Raw genomic sequence first — 18,647 nt, 5'->3', positions numbered from 1 at the left:
GCTAAAGATACTCTTTGCTATAGAGCCTTAGGGATTACACCTGAATTTCATTAAGGAAGTCTAAGTAATATCCATAGGAATCTCCCCATGTAGAATTGCTTCGGACTGGTTAGGACAAGATGGGATGCAGCTACCAGCACCGCCCCCCCCCCCCCCCCCCCCCCAAGGAGTTGTATTGTTTGCTTTTGGTAAGAATAAAAATTGTATTGAGATGAGCAGGATATTGTCTGTGAATAATTCGGAGAGTGAAGACAGATCTATTGTGCTGGAGTCACATTTTCAAGGAACCATATGTTTTATACATATTTTTGGAAATAAAACGGTCAGATTTTAACTGAATACAAAGAGTTGATGTACAATACAGGATATTGGGAAATAGGTTTGCTATAAGAACACCAGTTAAGCTCAGTCTATATAGGAGAATGAAAATTTGGTAACTTTATTCATTGATCATATTATGGTCCATTTATCTCCAGAAGAAAAGTGTTGATGCTAGAGGCTGTTCCCCATAGATTATTTGTTTACTCTGTGAATGTTCAGGAAGGGTCCCTGGTTCTTTCATCATCTGTTTCCTTTTTCAGGAAGAAGATGCAAAAATGATTAAGGCCTTTATTCTATGATTTTGTTTTGTTAATTTATTTAGGGAGTCCTAGTCATGGTGGTCTTAGGTGGAGAAAGTAAAAAGGGAAGACTAACTTACCTGATGCTGTACATAACAGAGCCCACTTTTAGAACTGTATTATGTACGACAGGTGTTAAGGGTATTGCCTGTGCTTAATCTTCTGCCAATTTAGAAACATGAGAGGAAATTTTCATCTTGTCTGAAACAAAATGCTTGACACAGAGTTCAAGATATTCATTATTAATCTTATGTGCTGACTTTTCACTGTGCACCATATATAATCTCTATCCTGGGATTTTACATTTTAAATTTGGAGAGCTGTTGAAGACCAATAGATCAGTCTACTGGACTCTGTTGGAGATCAGTCCAAAGCTTGAAGTCTCTCGATGCTTTCTTTCTCACAACCTTCTTTTGCATGCTGTAGAAAAATTATTTGTCACAGTTTTCTGTAGAGAATTCAGTTCTGAAACTGAAGCTCACTCACTGGGTATTCAACTACCTGGATTGGAAATTTATAAACAGATTTCTTTTCTGGGAACACTTACTTTCAATGTTTGTCAATTTTTTATAGCTTGGACTAGACACAACTCTGTGATGATATCGGTTGTGCAAATGTATTCCTGCAGGGAAGACCTTTTAAAAGTTTACAGAAGAATTCTGTACAGAAGGTCTGTTTAAGATTCTAACTAGGTCAAATCAAGGCTTATAGACAGACAATTTTTTTTTTTTTGGGGGGGGGTGGAGTGGGGGGGGTGGGCGGGGAATCTTCGTTTTCTGCTTGTTTGGCCAACAATTCCGGGTTGTCATGCAATAATGAATTGCCTTTCATCAAGCTGATTGCTTCTGTAACTAAATAGATATGTTTTTCTCCATCAGAGAAAATGCCTTGCAAAAGTATAAAGTGGCAAGTAATTAAAGTTAATGTAATTAATACCTCTATTGTATACAAAGTCAGATAGTGATAATGTGCTGAAGACTCAGGTAAGCCCTGTTTATGTCTATTCTACATGATATTTCATAGTTAATGAACAGCTCTATTTAATTAGTTGTTATAAGTTGTAATCTTAATAGATTTATTACCTCTAAATCACATTCACATTTGAAGTCCTTTGTGTTTAAACAACTTAGGGCATTTTTACAAATGTATCATCAAAACCATAGATTTGCTTGTGTAGCAAGATGAAGATTCATGAGAAAAATGACCCTGAGAAGTCAGGGTTTGCTGTTTTATCACGAAGATGATTTCAAACTTTTCAGGAAGAAGCACAGGTTTGCTATACTTCTGGTAATCAATGGTAGTGCTTTCTGCTTTGAAAAGCTCTTAGTTACTTCCAGTTATTTCTATTTACTTCCTTTTCATCAAAAGAAAGGTAGAAAGTAGGAGGGAATCTTTTGCTGGCCCCTTGAAAAGTTTTGGAGATTTGAGCAAGTTATAAGCTGTTGAAAATTGTCATAGTCTGTCTAGCTTCTCTTTTGTACAGTGTGTTCCTGGCTTGCTGCCAAAATCACTAAGCATTATTAGCACAACACTTGAACCATCTTAGTGCCTTGCGTCAGTATGACACACAAAATTTAAACTCCAGACAGAACGCAGATAAAATAGTGGTGGCTACGACTGCAGCTGCTTTCCTCCTTCTAAATACCCTTTGGCCCAGACAAAGGTGTCCTGGGGCAGGTAATCAGAAAAGCATGAGATCAAGTGTCATGTCTGCTGACTGATGTTAATAATCTGTGCTTTCATAATCACTTGTTACTGAGAAAGGAATTCTGACCTACCCAAGGCTGTTCTTCTTACCCTGCTGTAAATCCTGCTCCTCTTCCTCTGAAGGTACCTAAACACCTTTCAAAGCCTAGCCCATAAACTGGGAATAAAGCCCTAGGGAGGAGTTTTGCCGAGCATTGAGCATTGTTCCCACTGAAGTCAGATGCGTTCCTGTAATTGTGAATTTCAGTGTAGGATAATTAAATTAACATTGAGAACTTCAGGCTTTCTAGGTGGATGACAGAAAAGATCCCTGCTGGTTAGCCACAGAGTGTCAGGCAAATTACATGATTAGACTTTCTTAATTTCGTCTAGCCTGTACATATAAATGAAGAAATCATTCTTTGCCAGACGCTGGCCAGTTGCATGGAATCAAGGAGACATCTTTATAGAAAATAGTGTTTGATGTATATTATTTTACTATCTTATTGGCAACTAGGAAAGCAAAATGCAGATTACATAAGCAGCTGTCAATTTCGTCACTTTGAGTCCTTGTTTCTACAACCTTGCTGAAACTTCAGGAGAGGATAAATGGTACAGTCTTTAGCTCAATTTGCGGGGAGATTTAGCTGCTGATTCTTGCAGAAATGCTTTTAAATAAAGACCTTTATATTTGTTTCAAATGGTGAGACATGCAGGATTTTGGCAACTGGTTTGATCCACATTCAATATTTTTTTTATTAAAATATGAATGGCAAAAGAATGATATTAAAGCTGACTTGAACTGAGATGCAGCAAAGGGCTTTTGGGGAAGATTTGTTAGGTTACATAGAGAAGAAGTGAACCTGGCAATGCCACTTCTGATTCTGACATGTTGCATTCATTCATGGAGCATGAGCGAGTTTACTAGTTTGAATTTGTGGCTTTGTGTTGTTCTTTTTTTTTCTTTTTTTTTTTTTCTTATGACTACAAATTCATGGAAATCTTGTAGGCCAGATGAAATCATTCAGTCAGGTAGGTTGTGACCAAGAGACTGGATGCTTGGCATACCTGCTTTAGAAGAGAAATCTTCAATAATCAGGTCTGGGAGTTAGGACTGAGCTGGTCATCTTTCCATTTTAACAATCAGGTTGTATCTTGCAGAAAACAACCATTAGAAAAAATATAGAAGCCTTTTAAGAATATGGCATGGAATGAGGAAAGCAGGAGACTGAAGCTGGAGTATAAAATATCTAGATGTCAAATTTATCAGTTTATCACAAAATGTAGAGGATGAAGATGAAGAGAATGAATTAACAGCAGATGGAAATTGTGGACTGGAGAAGGCAAGGAAAATAATTACTTTCTCATTAAGTATGACTCCTTGCATTTTTATTTTTTTTTTTTCAAGATTCCCCATTCCTTTTTGAGCATCTTCTCTAACCAGGTCATGAAGAGCCTTGTGATGATGTCCAGAACACATCTTTTGTTTTCTGCAGTGCCCCATTTCTTGTCATGTTGGGAACATTTTTCTAATAAATGGTTTTAGTATTTTGGCCTTACCATCCTTTGGGAGTGAATAATTCATTTCCAGCAGACCTGCTTTTTGTGTGCTCAAGCTTAGGTTAACATGTGCCAAAATAACAATGATGTGCCAATGTCTCTTGAATTTGTTTATGAGGAAAGAGAAACATTGGCTGTGTCGCCTTTCTTTTTTTAAGTGTGTATGGCAATATATTTCATAGTATATCTGAAATATAAGTAAACATTGCGATTCCAGGTTAACAGTTTCAAACTTATAATTAAGTAAAATAAGTTCATTTTAATGTAATGTTGATAATGCTGGCAGATAATATGCAGTTTTCTATGACAAATCAGGTCTTTTCAGTGATATGTTCTGTTACTTTGGCTGAAGTTGGCTGCCTCGACCAATTTCTCCTCTTTTGTAAAGGGAGAGACATCTTGCTTACCTATTCTCCAGTTCATCATTTCATAAAGTATGTTATTACAGTTTGTGGTGTTTTTTCTTCCCTGTGAGTCTAGAGTTTGCAGTACTCAATCTAAAAATTATTGGATACCTTTCTCCTGATGGATGTGTCTGTGCTGTTGCACATGGTTTGTGTCATCATAGAATGGATTTAATACACGGTATTAAGTTTTGGATTAGTAATGTAACTACCGCATCATAATCAATAATTTCCTCTTATAGAGGTGAGGAAGAATAATAATAATAATTTCAAGTCAAGGCCTAAGTTTATGAAAATGCCTCTGAAATTCTGAAAACACCATGTCCTAAATCAAAGTAGTGAGTTTATTCTGATAGTTGTCTTAAAAAAAAAAAAAACAAATGATCAAACAAACAAAAACACACACATGCACACACAGAAAAAACCTTGGAAATTTCCTTTTTAATCTGAGTGGAAAATTTCCTTATATGAAAGCAAGATAATAGGGAAAACCTTCCGGAAAGGACAGAAATGGTCAGTTTTCACATTTTGTTTTCAAATGCTTGATGAAAACCCACTTCCATACACCAGACCTTCTATAAGTTAAAAAAGTAGAAGAGTTTAAAGGCTCTAGAATGCAGAATACCTGGATCTACCCACAAAGTTGTTTCCAAATGACAGTGAAACATCATGGTGGATGATGTAACCTTAGGAAGTATGCCAGTAAAGCTATCATTTAAGACTTGTCTACATAGAGAAATAACCCAAAATAGATACCAAGCAATAGCTCTTCTACAGTAGCTCTCTGAAAAGATGTCAAGAGTGCTTTTTTTAGTCCACTTTGAAAGTGGATTAAGCTAAACTACAGAAAGACTTTTAGTAGGATTGTATGTGGGGGAGTTAGAGTGGAATAGCTGTGGTACTTCCATGTTTTTACAATCACTTCCCCACCTACACAAGTCTGCAGAACAGTTTTGAACATTTTATACCTGTTCTTATTTGAATTTGTAATTTTAGTACTTAGGAGAATTTTTCTTCTGAGTTTGTTACAGCATGCAACTTCCAAAAACGTTTCAACTGTATTTATGAAGTAATTAAGAGACAAATAAAGACCCTGAGTGGATACTATTGTAATTTAATGCTGGTCATTAGTAGTTAAATAAGCCACATAAAAACATTGATTCTAAATTTCTACCTCATATCTGACAGCAGAATACAGGGAACCTAATTCAACTTGTATAATTTTCAGAATGTTAATAAAGCCTCTGTATTCTTGGCACAAGGAAGACAAAACCTTTACAAATAAGCCATGAGTCAGGTTCTGAACTTGGTCCTTAAGGCTGAATCCAGGTTAACAAAGCAAAATTTGGATCATGAACATGGGTTCAGAAACAGTAGCCTAAAACATTTTAACACCAGCCTAATAAACGTGTCATTGCATATTTAATGGACAAGCAGAAGGAAAAAAGATGATGCTCAGCAGCATTGCACTAGAAGGACTGAAACTGTGAACAGGATGCAACTCAGTTTATCATCCTTGTGGTTAAAATCCCAAGAGATCCTCCTGATACTCACAAGTGTAATTTTGTAAGTGCATCAAAAATAATGTTTACCATTTCCATCAAAGATGCCTTGTAGGTGGATATATTATTCTAATGTATCATTTTGCATGTTCTCAATAAGATTAACTTGCTTCATAGTAAAAAGGCCATGTTTAAAAGCTTTAAACTGTACTTATTATATTAGGGTTCAAAATACAATTCATAAACAGAAGAGAGCCTATTTCATAATGAATCATTTTCAAAAAGTGGATTAAATATGTTCTTCTGTGCGTAAAGGAAATTCCTTGTTATTCCAGTAGCACTTTCTCATATTGTCCTTCAATTTGGATGCTTCAACCTCTTCAGCAGAAGAGATCTCATGTGCCAGTAAGTGTTCAGCACAAACAGAATCTAAATGAAACTAGAAAGGCAAATCATCCCATTGGGAAACTACAAACTGTTTTCTGTGTTCCTTGGCAAAGACACAGACCCCAACCCATAAGTTGTGTACAGTGTGAAAAATACTGACTCAGCACTGGGGAAGGTGCCCATAAAATACAGATGGGACCCATCTAGGAATTAGCCTTTTAAACCTGGACAAATGTTGGGTGCATTGTTCTTATGCTGCCAAATTCCAAAACCTTTGGTGCAAATGTGCTCCAAGCTGATAGCAACATCCATAGCAGCCCCCTGGACCACTGGTTGAGAACTGACAGATTTTGGTGTTTGCAGCCTTGGACCTGCACTGACCACAGCAGGCTGCTGCAGCCAGGGCTCTGCAGTGATCCGAGTGAACAAGGCGACACGGCTGCAGGGTCTTTTAGTCTTCCTCTCCATGAAAACCCTGCTGCTGTACAATTCTTCCTCACGTTCTTTTTACATGGTAAAATATTCATCCTTCATTTTTGTTTCCAAAATAATTCTGCAAAATATATCATTTGTATATAACAGACAGTCTCAGTCTTAGTGATAGGATACAAATGGCTATTAATGATGAGGAAATTGTCAAAGAACAAAGTTTAGTAAAGCCAAAATAGTAAGGAAATTGATCCTGCTCCATTGCCAGTTTAGTCTGCACATATTATCTGAATGTGATGCCGTTCGTAGTCAAAACAACACAGGCAGCTATAATAGATTAAAACTGCTTTTCCTCTTTTTCTTCTTGAAAGACCAAACTTTTACTGTGTTTGTTACTTTGCTTCAAGAACATAGGGGTAGACTTTACGGTTTGTTTAGCTATGAAGGGATGACAGACTAGGGGGGTGGTAAGGGGAGCTTAGTTTTGGAATGTAAATACATGTAGAGCTCTTCTCCTTTTGTTTAGCATCTCTTTAAACTAAGACAAAAAAAATCAGTGAATGAATGAATAGCAGCATGGTGAAATACCTAAATGTTTGAGTTAAAATTTTTGGATGTTTGAAATCCTATTTGGATCCTTTTCCCAGATCGCAGTGCATTCATATGCACTCAGCAGGAAACTTCATGGAGATGCACATTTGGGCAGAAGGTCTTTGGCGGTGCCTTTTTCTTAACTTGTGTCTTTTCTTCTTTTGAAGAAAGTAATGGCTTAAGTCTGACTGAAGAACAATCTTTTTTTGTATGTTCCTTATAAGAATTTACTTATGGTTCACAGATTTTACCCACCGTCTATGTCTGCAATCCTTTGGATTTAAAACAGCATATATCCCACTGCAGACAACAGGAAACGCCAAATTAAAGACTTAATGACATACTGCTGAAAGAAGACAAAAGGTGACAAATTATAAAACAGCCAGCTAAACTTTTAAAGAAAACGCTGAAAAAACCCTACATTCAAACAGCTTGAAAAGGATAAGGATATTGTTACACTTGCAGACATATTAATAGAAATTAGAATGAACCATGCTGAATATAAATTTAAGCATTTTTTTGAAAATGTTAATGCGTTTCATTAAAAATAGCAATTTCCTAGGATAGTGAAAACAGAGTTCTGAGTTTAAAAAAAAAAAAAAAAGTGAATATATTTTAACCTTGTTCGTATTGGCTACTAAATCGCAGACTTCATTTTTGTAATTGTGAAACCAGTTAATGTGTGACTTCTACCCTTTAGAAATGATTAACCTCTGCTGCTGCAGCAACTGCAGTAGTGTCAGCTTTCTCTGCGGTGGCGCAGTGGCTGTGTACTCTGGCCTTCCAGCCTCTGGCTTGATTTACAATGGGTGGTGCATTCTTTGATCTGTTGGAGTTGTGCAGAGATGGTGGAAGAGGAGTGAAATGAGTGGCAAAGAGAAAAGAGGGGTCATATACAGATGAAAAAGCAAGGTGGCAGGCCTTTCCAATCCCAGTGATCATCATGATCCTGTCATTTATTTAATCACTTAAATATTTGTGCTCTTTGATGATAGATACTCTGTATTAATATCCTCAATGTCATTAATTTAATTTTGGACCATAGCACTTTGTTGGTAGCTTGGGATGTACTGCTTCTCTTTGGGAAATGGCAAGAGGGGTTCAGCTAGTAGTTATGAGAACAGCAGTGTTGTATTTGCTTTAGATACTGCTCCCAGTTCACTGTAAGGGTTCATACTTAGAGGTTACCTGCTCAGCAGTTTATTAGAGCTACTCTAAAGTCAGATCAGAGAGAATCTGTCACAATTTTCAGCATGAGCTATAATCATGGTAGGATTGCGGTGAATCTTTTTATTCATATGCTCCAAAAATTATTTATATATTCCCATCACTGCCACTGACGTATTTAGAAATGCATAGCACCCGTTTGGTTGATAAACACTATCGATGCTTTTCTTTGGGGATTTTTCTTACCTTTTGGAAAAACAGAAGAATGATTACTTGGGGGTTTGCTACTGGAATCAAATTGCATACTAGAGAAAGAGCTCTGTATTTATTATCCCATTTCTCATGAAATGTTTAAATAGGTACACTTGCAGGCCTTTGTGAAATGTAGTATTTACCTCATTCAACTTGTGGTGCTGAATTTCATTGCTCACCTAATAATAAAACAAGCTATTTTGTCCTCCATTTATGCCTCTAGACTCAAAAGGAACTTGCCGTGTACATATATAAACATACATATAAACACCTATCTATATTTATAAACAGTCATCTGTCAACATGCTAGGAATACTCTGACCGGCTTTATCTCCTTTTATTTATTGTCTGCATCCATCTGGTGCTTGTGTTCTTAGGTGCACTGTGAGCTTAGGGTTGGGCCGTTTTGTATAGGCAACACTTACTGCAATGGATGCAAGTCAACAGCTGCACATAGGGCAACAAAATAAAGAGTGAGTGCTTGTTGTCAGATGAACCACTGTCACTGTGCAGTACTGTCTGAGGAATATCAGCACTGCACACTGATGGGATGAGTGAAACAGAGAAGAGTTGTTGAACTATTTTATTTGGCGCTGCTCTGGATAATATGAGACGCCAATTTTATTTCTTTGGTTTAAAGCTGGACTGAAACTTTTACCTCTTCCTATATGGAAAAAAAGTTTGCCATTGCAAAATTGCTGCTTTTTGACTGCTGCTATTAGGCAGCTTAGTTTTTCAGGAAGGCTTGGTTTTATAAAGTGTCAAAGTCCGTTCGATGTTCTTGTGTTAATATAGTGTTCCTCATAATTTTTTAAGCCAAAGTGCTACCTAGTCTTTTTAATAAATACATGGATAGTCAAACTAGATTTTGCTCGATGGTCTGTGTTCTCAAGGCTGCTATCCAGGCTAGTTCTGAAGAACCAAACAGCCACTCTATATTTATTTGCATCATAGGAGAAGCATGGATTTGTGAGCTCTCATGGGGTGGAGCTGAGTTCTTAATAGTTGTCATTACAGCGTACCATACAGTGGGGCCCCAGCCTTTATTGGGTCTGCAAATTCTGTCATGATAAAAAATAATAAAGGAGAATCTTCTTGAAAAGATAATTTAACCTTAGAATATTGCCTTTTAGTGCATATATATAATATATATAAAATAAACCCAGCCATTTAGCTATTAGTTCAGCCAAAATTTTGTTTTAGTACATATAGAACCATTAATTTCTCATTTAAAACAGGGGAAATGTTCAAATTGAGAAAAATATTCCAAATTTAATTTACAAAAAGTGAAAAGCAAAGATGAAGCATGGGAGCTGATTATGAAAAAAGTTTGTTTCTCTTATTCATATGACAAAAATTATTAATCAGAGTATTCCCTAATGATTTGCAGCATCTGGTAGAAATGGAGCAGCAGCTAAGCCTGCAATATGATAATCTTGTGGAAGAAATGAGTAACCATGAACAGTATTTAGCAAGAGAATTTAAGTTTAAAAATATAGGCTTTCTTCTTGTGTAGTCCTGCCAGAAAGCAAAAACAAACAAAAAAAAATCAGTAATCTGAGACAGTAGCTACAGTGAGCTTCCTCATGATGAGCACTTTTTGCAGCAGCAAGGAAAGGGGCAGTAATGCCTTTAGAGGGAGACAGTGAATGTAACTGGGTTTGAGGTGGTTGGCTTGGAGTAGTAGAAGGGGAAAAGAGATGCAGAGGAACAGGAGTAACAAGATTAGGGCCCTTCCTTCTTTAGGACTTTCCACCTTTCCATTTGTGGTTGGAGGAAGATGAGAGCTGGCTGTTGTCTCACCTGGGTTTTGGGAGCCAGAGGCTCCTAAAATTAAACTTCATGGGTGTGGAGAACATTTGTTGTTGTTGTTACAGTTATGTACTAGCAAAAATAAATAGTTTGTAGGTTCTGCTGAAATACAAATAATAGTTACACCCAGAGCTAATTTTGTGTTAAAGGAAGGTATATACTTTCCAAGCAAGTTCAGGTACAATATTCCAACCATACTTGCATAAAAATAGCCCTGTTTACACCTATAGTTTCAGTTGATGCAAATATTATTTTAAACTTAGGTTAGAGTCTGTGGAGAGTGCATGGTGGTTAGTCCTAAAAACTGTCTTTTGTTTATGCCCAGAAGTTGTCCAGTGCAGGCAGCATTCAGTACAGGCTTTCTTCTGTTGGCTGCCCAGCGTGTTACAGCCATGACTTCAAAAGCCAATCTGCAGGAGGGAGAAACTTTTTATTCCTGTGCCACCTCAGTCTTGGGTCTGAACTGTGAGGCTGCAAAAATTGCTGCTGATCATGGTAGTGTGAATCAGAGTTTTGCTTTCTGTATTACGGAGAATACCAGCTAATCCAGAAATTAAGCAAGACCCTTGATTAAATTTGAATGGGCTATCAAACTATCATCAAATGGCATCAACTTTTAGTAAGATATGGTCAGAATTATCTTCTGCAGTGAAATCCCTACAGGCATTGAAGGAATGGTGCCGTGAAGAACAGACCTGCCACTGGCAACTCTCCAGTCCTGCAGATGTGAGGCGGAGGAGGTTCTGCAGGATTAGGGGAGTGGAGAATAAGCTGTGTTCAGCTCGATAACTCTACCCTGGTTTAAAATCTTAGATTGCTCAATATGGGTGGAAGGTGGCAGAAGTTAAGAATGTTTCATAAAATAGTTTATGCAAAAAGTGAAAACAAAAGATGAAAAACAAAACAAAAGTTGAACCATGTTTGCAGTAATGTAGAAAGTAATCATATGTTTAGTTGACATACAAAAGGGCTTGTGATTTCTCAAAAATGCTTAAATATATTTTAAACATGTCCATGATCTTGACTGACCACATGAAGACTGTCTAATTTGCTTTAAATGAGTGATTTTAATGGTTAGTTTACCATATCTTTTTGATACTGAAAACTAACTCTCTCGCAGTGTAATGGACATTTTAAAGTGGTATTATCACTGTTACCTTGGCCACCAGTACTATACTGAGCCACTGGGACCATTCACTGCTACACTGAAGTTTTCTAGCCACCAAAATGCAGACTAACACAAAGCCTAACCAAACATAAAATAAATTACCATAAGCATTTCTCAAAAAGTAGAGCCGGGGTCCTTACTGCCTTGTCTGACTCTTGAAAGCCATAAGTGATTTTTTGCTTTTGTTTTGTCTTGATGTTGCTTCTATGGCATCCTCAATAAGTAAACATAAAAAAAAAAAAAAAAAAAAAAAAAAAAAGGCAGCAAACACACACACACACAAAAGCACCACCACAACAAGGATTTATATTAACTAGAAAATGCAAGGTGTGTATTTTGAAATTAAGACTTGCATGTCTTGTTTTGTAATTAAGAAGCTCTCACCTTGCTTTTAACAAGATTGCTTGCTTGCTCTCACATATGAGACTTACTGCGTTTTCTTTCAGTACCTTTGCCCTGTCATGGCCTCTTGTTTAGTGATCTTCAATTCGGCGGCCATTCACTTGGAGTCCACCGCCTGGTCCCTGACTGTTGGTTCTTGAAATTTGCCAGCTATGCAGATAGAGACATAAAGTAGCCATTTGTTACTTGGCTGGTGTCTACTTCCTCTCTTTTCCTCCCACATGAGATGTTTTCCTCTCGTGTTTTCACTCTTTAATATGTTTGTGTAGCACTTATCAAAACAGACCCAAACAATGTAATGGGTGTTATGTGTCAATGATAATCAAAGCCACGGTGCTTAAACCACTTTACAAAGGTTTAGGTTTCATCAGTTTTCTGAGGTGTATTTGGAAACAATTAGGTCTGTTCTTAGAAAAGACATCCTTCTGACTCTGAACAGTTTTTCTTACTCCAGGCAGAAAAATTCCAACAAAAACAAGTCTTCTCTTGAGTGGTTTAAATAGTTCTGGGAATGACAATCTAGATTAATTTTTATATACTCCAAGTTTGCTGCAAAATCATCTGAAAGATACTGTACCTCAACACTAATTAAATGTGTAATATTAGACTCCTCAGACAAATGCTGAGTTTTATAGGCAAGTTTGTGTCTTCATCATGTCTCTCTACCAGGACACAGGTTTCAATCAGGGTTTGGAGATGCTGGGGGAGTCTTGTCATGTGTAGTATGTATGTTTTGCTGAAATCATTTGCAAATAACCACATCTGTTAGCTATCGGTGTCCTTGCTTAATAGGCAAGTTTAAAATAACTGCTTATACTTGTGTGCTTCTGATTCTTTCTTTTGCAAAACAGATGAACCTCTGTATTCCAAGAATTGTTCCAAATCATATTTTCTGGCACTGTTCTTACTTTTAGTCATTGTATGAATTAAAATATGCTTTCCAGCTCTTGCCTAAGTTGTCAAAAAAAGTCTCTATAGAATTAACATGCATACAGTTTTTGCAATCTTTTTTTTTTTTTTTTTTTTTTTTAAGCAATGTTAAATTTGCTTGAGCAACATTTCTTGTTTTGACTAGTGGAAGATCTAAAAATACGCTACTGTATTGACTGAACTAATTACATTTCAGTTCTAGCCACTACCATCTGGATCTCTGTCTTTCTGGTTACATTTTCATTGCACAGATTGCACACGAGTGATTAGCACCAAGAGCTGATTGTCCAAATTTTGTTCTGGGTATTAGCAGCAGCTTTGCAGAGCATTCAAGTTACTGTGCCCTTCATCTTCCTCTGTGGGTGCTGTGGTCCAGTCTGGGGGTCACCAGTTCAGCAAGGATGTGGAGAAGGTGGGGACAGTCCAGTCGCAAGCTGCTGAGTTGGCCAGAGGCCTGTAGCCACCTTGGCTTACCAAGAGAGGCTTTGAGGGAGATGGACTTCTTCAGTCCAGCAAAGAGAGAGCTAAAATGCAATCAAAATAGCTGCTTATTTGAAGAGCACTTAGTCAAACTCTTTTTGGTAGAGCCAGGTGACAAGACATAAGGAATAGCCAGAAGTAGTGGCTTGGATGGCTCATGCCATCCATAAGGAAGGAAATCTTGTGGATTAGAGGCAAAATTTTCTGCTTGAATCAGGTGCTGTACCAGGCCATGGATTTCAGAGTTGGTAAAAAGTGAGTATGTAATTAAAACTTTCTTCCTCAACCTTTTCATTCCGTGGATCAACTAAATTGAAAATTTTTCGTGCCTTGCTTTAGTATAGTAAAGGAGTATGCTACCTGAAGGAAAAAGAGCTGAAGCTATTAAGCTGAAGGCACTTCAGGCTGAAGGCACTCCTGGGAATGGTGAAAATTTCACTCAGGTGGATGTAGTTCAGGCAGCAGTGCTTGCGTAAGTCTTAGGTTAACACTCCACAATGCCCTGTGCTTTCTCTCTTCGCTCAGCTGCTCCTAAGGTTTTCTGTGCCATCTCCCTCTGGCATGATGGTATGTTTTATCCTGAAATATGTTCATTTTTACGTAGTCTTCTCTGTCTTGGTTTTGTAGCGCATAGTTTTCTGCTGTTAGCAGAATATCTCAGGGAATAGCTTGTGGATAAAACATTGAGAGGAAGTGGGATGGCATGACAGTGAAAAGCAAAGGGTTTTTATTTAGGTGCCTAATAAGGATTTAGATAGCAAGCTTTGCCTCTGAAAGGTCTGTTGAAAGGTTTCAAAACACAGGAGAAGGTTAAATTGTACCAAACCAAGTTACAGAATTTGGTGTAATAAGTATTCAAAAAGCAGCAAAAAGAGTATTTTAAGATCCAAGATATTGCAGATCGTCACTGTTAGTATAAATGATGGCATTCTCCCAAGTAACTTGTAGAAAGAAGATTGACATCATGACCTAGGGCTCTGTCTGTTCTGTAATACAAACTAATTCTTTCAAAGACAGCTCAGCATACGAGCCTATCTAATCTTTGTGTTCAGACAGCCATGTTTCCTCCTCTTAACTCTTCTTTTAAGTTCCCACTTGATTTTAGAAACTAACTTCTTGGGTATTGATGCTGTTACATACATAAAGTTTGTCCAGTTTATTCAGCCTTTATGATTGTCGTATGTTCATATGTTCATGTGCACTGTGCTGGTACTGTATTTGATACTGTGGTACAGATAATAGGAATGGTCATATTCACTGCAGAAATCATGGTGGGGTTTTCTTGGTGTGGTTGTGTTTGTTTTTTTTGTTTTTTTTGTTTGTTTGTTTTTTGTTTGTTTGTTTGTTTGTTTTTTAACCAGACAGTAGTTTAGGTATGAACACATTTTAGAGGAGGCTGTTAGCAGCAAATAAGGTACAAAGCAGTGCTGATGAAGTGGGAACTGTGTACTACTGCGAGGCATGAAAAATGCTCCAACAATTTAAGTGTTAAATAGTTTGAAAAATTTGACAGAGATATTTCCAGTTACCTACTGGATTTAATAAGTTAACTTGATTTTTATTCTTTATTTTAATATCCCCCCTCTGCCCGCCCTGTCCTTGATAGCTATTTCCTCATTCCAGAACTGAAAATTTGCATTCCCAATAGCTGTATTAACACTGCAGAATTTTCAGTAATTCTGTTTACAGCACCTTTTGGTGTGCTCTCCTGTCTTTTCAGGGAGAGGTGTTTGTTCTAGGGTGCCACTATGATCCATTTTACAGTGCAGCTACACAGCATCATCACACAGGAAGGTTGGGAACTTCTTCCAATTGCTGCTGCAGAAACTGGCAAGTTGGATACCTCCTGAGTAGTGAAAATTTTAGTTCTACTTCCACATTGTACGCTGTTTTCTGTCTCATTATGCTACCCAGCTGTTTGCCAGGCAATATTGCATTAACATGTAATACTCTTTTTTCCATCTGATTATTTTCTTTGTTTACAAAGGAGGGCTAAAGCTTTTTTTTTTTTTTTTTTTTTTTTCATTTGTATAGGTCTGTTTTTTGTAGCTAGTCATTGGACCAAAGCAGCTTCTCTTCAAGAGGGATCAAAAACAGTTTGTCAGTGATAGCACAAGGTTTATGACCTGTTCCATGGGGCGTAATTAAAAATGGAATTCAGCCCCTTTTTGCAGAATAACTTTGACACATCTGGTTTAAACAGTTTTAGTGCAGAGAGGAGATAAATAGAAGTTTCTTTACACAGTAGATTAGTTTCAGATGAGGTATAGGATCCCCTCAAATTCAAGTTCACATAAAAAGTACAGCAACGGGACAGCCACCCATGAAATGTGCGTAGTCATCCACTGAATATGTAAAAATAAATGGTAGGCCTTATAGCACTAAATAAATAAATAATAATAAAAAAAATCTTGTCACAGCCCCAGAAGAAAATGTAAGGTAATCACACAGAAAAGGAGGAGGACCAGGGCTGAATTCCTTTACAAAATCCCTATTCTTTCCCTGCTTTCTCTGCCAGAGCACCTCTGATCCAGTTTTATTCCATGTTCTCCGTCAGAATGTTCATGTTTTTACAGATATAGCACATTTTATGACACCCACTAAAGTTATCTGCTGTGAAATTCAATTGTTTAAATACTTTGTCCTTTTGTTACCCTTTTCTAATGGATTGCCAATACATATTGCTTTCTCATCAGATGCTGATAGTCCCTTTAGTAGACATTACTATTCTGTGAAATGGTGATGAACACACAATACTGGCGTATAGATAGTGAAGTACAAAGTAGTCGTTTCAGCACTTTGCTCTTGAATAGAAAAATACAGTCTGTGTCTGTTTAATATTCACTAGGATACCCTGTTTTTTAAGGAATGTTGCTGGTAGATACCTCTCTAAACATTCAGGTACATTGATGCTGCATGCATTTCAGTAAATTATTTGTATGCATTTTGAGAGAATTAAGATATGGGGGAGAGGCTTAGTCATATACACTTAATTTAAGGCATTTGTGAAGGCCGTGTAAAGTCTTAACAAGAAGGGTGCTTTGCTGCATTGACAGGTAGGAGACCTGATTTGGATCAGGAGCTAGATTACTGGCTTAAATAAAGGACAGCACATGATGGTGCAGTTTAATATTGGTGTAAATTGTTTCTAACTTACAACAGGGCATCAAGTAATTACTAAAGTGTATGTTTTCTCAAAGTAGTATGGTTGTGAATCTGGGATACCAGGTTTTAATGTCTTCACAATTATCTCGCTTCTACCACAGACTGCAGCAAAACAGTAGTTCTTGACCAATTTTCATGGGGAAATTGAAATGATATAAAATAACAGTTGAAAGAATACAAGTATTTTTAAATTTAGCTGGAGGTACATACAGTTTAAGTCACTGTAGGTGGTCTCAGCAAAGCCATTTCAGATGCAGAAAAAAGGTAGTGTTTTCATTCCCTTGTGTTATATGTACATTATCATGGTTCAAGTTAAACTATTTCCAAAATAATTGGAACATGAGGAAATTGGTTACTAGCAAAGTTAATTCAACCCGCCTCCTGCTGTAAACCTTTTACTCTCTAGAGAGGATACATTTTGTTGGGAAGAAAAGAGAGAGAGAGAGAGAGAGAGAGAGAGAGAAGTAGAAACGTGTTGCTCTATCATGTAATTAAGTAACTGACATCTTTTTATGATAATACATTTGGGTGGTCTGTTCTTGAAACACTTGATTTGTTAGGAAACATAACCATTTCCGCAAGTAATCTCTAAGTCCTAAATATTTTGAAAAAAATTTGCATTGCGGTATTGCATCAGTGCATTACTCACCAGTTAAACTCTCTAAACTGCTGTCGCTTGGCATTGGAGAGGGCTTCCAGGTTTTTTTATATCAGCAAAAACTTCTGTAAATTATAATATTGTTTGGCAGAGCATAAAGAATAAATACTGGAAAACTAGATGATTTAAGAGAAAACAAATGGAAAAAGTTGAATCTCATTTTGCTTTTCCTTGGGAAAAAGAAAAAGAAATCCTAGTAGTTTACAAAACATAGAAAGTTTGAAATTGACTTCAGCCACAGTGTTTGTTTAGGTGTTGTGACCCTTTTGTATCCTTGTTGTAGTTTTCTCTCAATCAGCACAATTCTGATTGTCCCCACTGGACACTGTGGAGATTTAGAGACTTGCTTGCTGCAGTGAACCTCAATGATTTTGAGGTTAGGCATGCTGCCACCGAGTCTAGGATCATTTTAACTGCCAGTGGTAATGAGCTGCTGAGTTTTTCAGATTAAAAGAAAACCAGCTTGAATACATTTAAATATTATGCTAATATACATAAACACTAATTTATATATATATATATATAATAATAAAGTTCCTGTAACCAGAGCAATCTACCCCAAACTAATTTTTGTAGACTCAGCTGACTGTCAGGTTAGTGATTCCATGCACAAATGTTTAAACTTTAGGTACCAGCAGGAAACAGCTAATGCACTCTATAGTTTACAGTTGGTGAAGGGTCAATATGGAAATATTTCTGTGATGTAGTTGGTGAATAGAGTCTATGGTGGTTTTTCCCAAGCGTGGTTTGAAACACTATTACTTTTCTAAAATCATAAGCAACTAGAATCACCGTTTGAAAACGCAAATGTACTTATGGAAACCAAAATGACCTTTTTTAAAATGTGAGAGAAACACAAATAAAAACCAAATCAAGTTATACCTATCTGGTTAAAGATTTTAAAGATAATATTCTTCTTAGTTTATTTTCCATGTGGTTCCGCAGCTATTAACTTGCAGATTTTTGTTATAAAACAAAAATGACAATTTGAATTGAAGTAATCTGATGCTGAAGTTATTAGGAAATATGGGACACTATTAGCTTTCCTTCTTAAGGACATTCAGGAACCATTATATTGTTATTCCTTTATTCAGAATAAGAGCAAAGGTAAGACATGAAACCAGAACCCTCTGCTTCCCTCTCTTGTGCTTTGCACATGCTGCTGTAACAGAAGCCAAGCTATGGGCCCTGAGTAGTTAAATGCTGTGGCCGTGCCTTCAGAGTAGGGATTTGGTTGCCCACAGGCAGGGCCATAGCTCGCACAGTAGGTAAGACCTGTCAAGAGAGCTTAGGAGGTTGTGGAGTGATTATGCGTTTTGTTCATAGGTGGGAACTCTGCTCAAGAGAGGAGTTTCTCTAGGGAAAGAGCAAAATCCTCTCTTGTCATGGCTCAGAGGCATGCTGATGCCTCCTGCTAATGCTCAAGTTTCTGCT

The 18,647-nt window shown here is 37.1% G+C and overlaps 1 protein-coding gene across 9 annotated transcripts in view; it reads left to right on the top strand.

Annotated features, from left to right (window-relative positions):
• ARL15 (ARF like GTPase 15) overlaps nucleotides 1–18,647 on the top strand; it is a 231,251-nt gene that overhangs the window by 132,976 nt on the left and 79,628 nt on the right. For 6 of the 9 annotated variants that reach the window (XM_068666316.1, XM_068666318.1, XM_068666317.1 and 3 more), the window contains one exon: nucleotides 15,111–15,371. The exons of the other annotated variants lie outside the window; for them this stretch is intronic. In XM_068666316.1, the coding sequence (XP_068522417.1) occupies nucleotides 15,111–15,356 (246 nt within the window). In that variant the 3' untranslated portion in view covers nucleotides 15,357–15,371. Of the gene's footprint in view, nucleotides 1–15,110; nucleotides 15,372–18,647 lie in introns of those variants that run through there. 9 annotated transcript variants of the gene reach the window in all.

Source organism: Anas acuta, chromosome Z, assembly GCF_963932015.1.
Source record: "Anas acuta chromosome Z, bAnaAcu1.1, whole genome shotgun sequence".
In the NCBI taxonomy this organism is placed as follows: Eukaryota; Metazoa; Chordata; class Aves; order Anseriformes; family Anatidae; genus Anas; species Anas acuta.
Note: the sequence above shows the minus strand (reverse complement) of the source record. Positions and strands in the feature narration are given on the sequence as shown.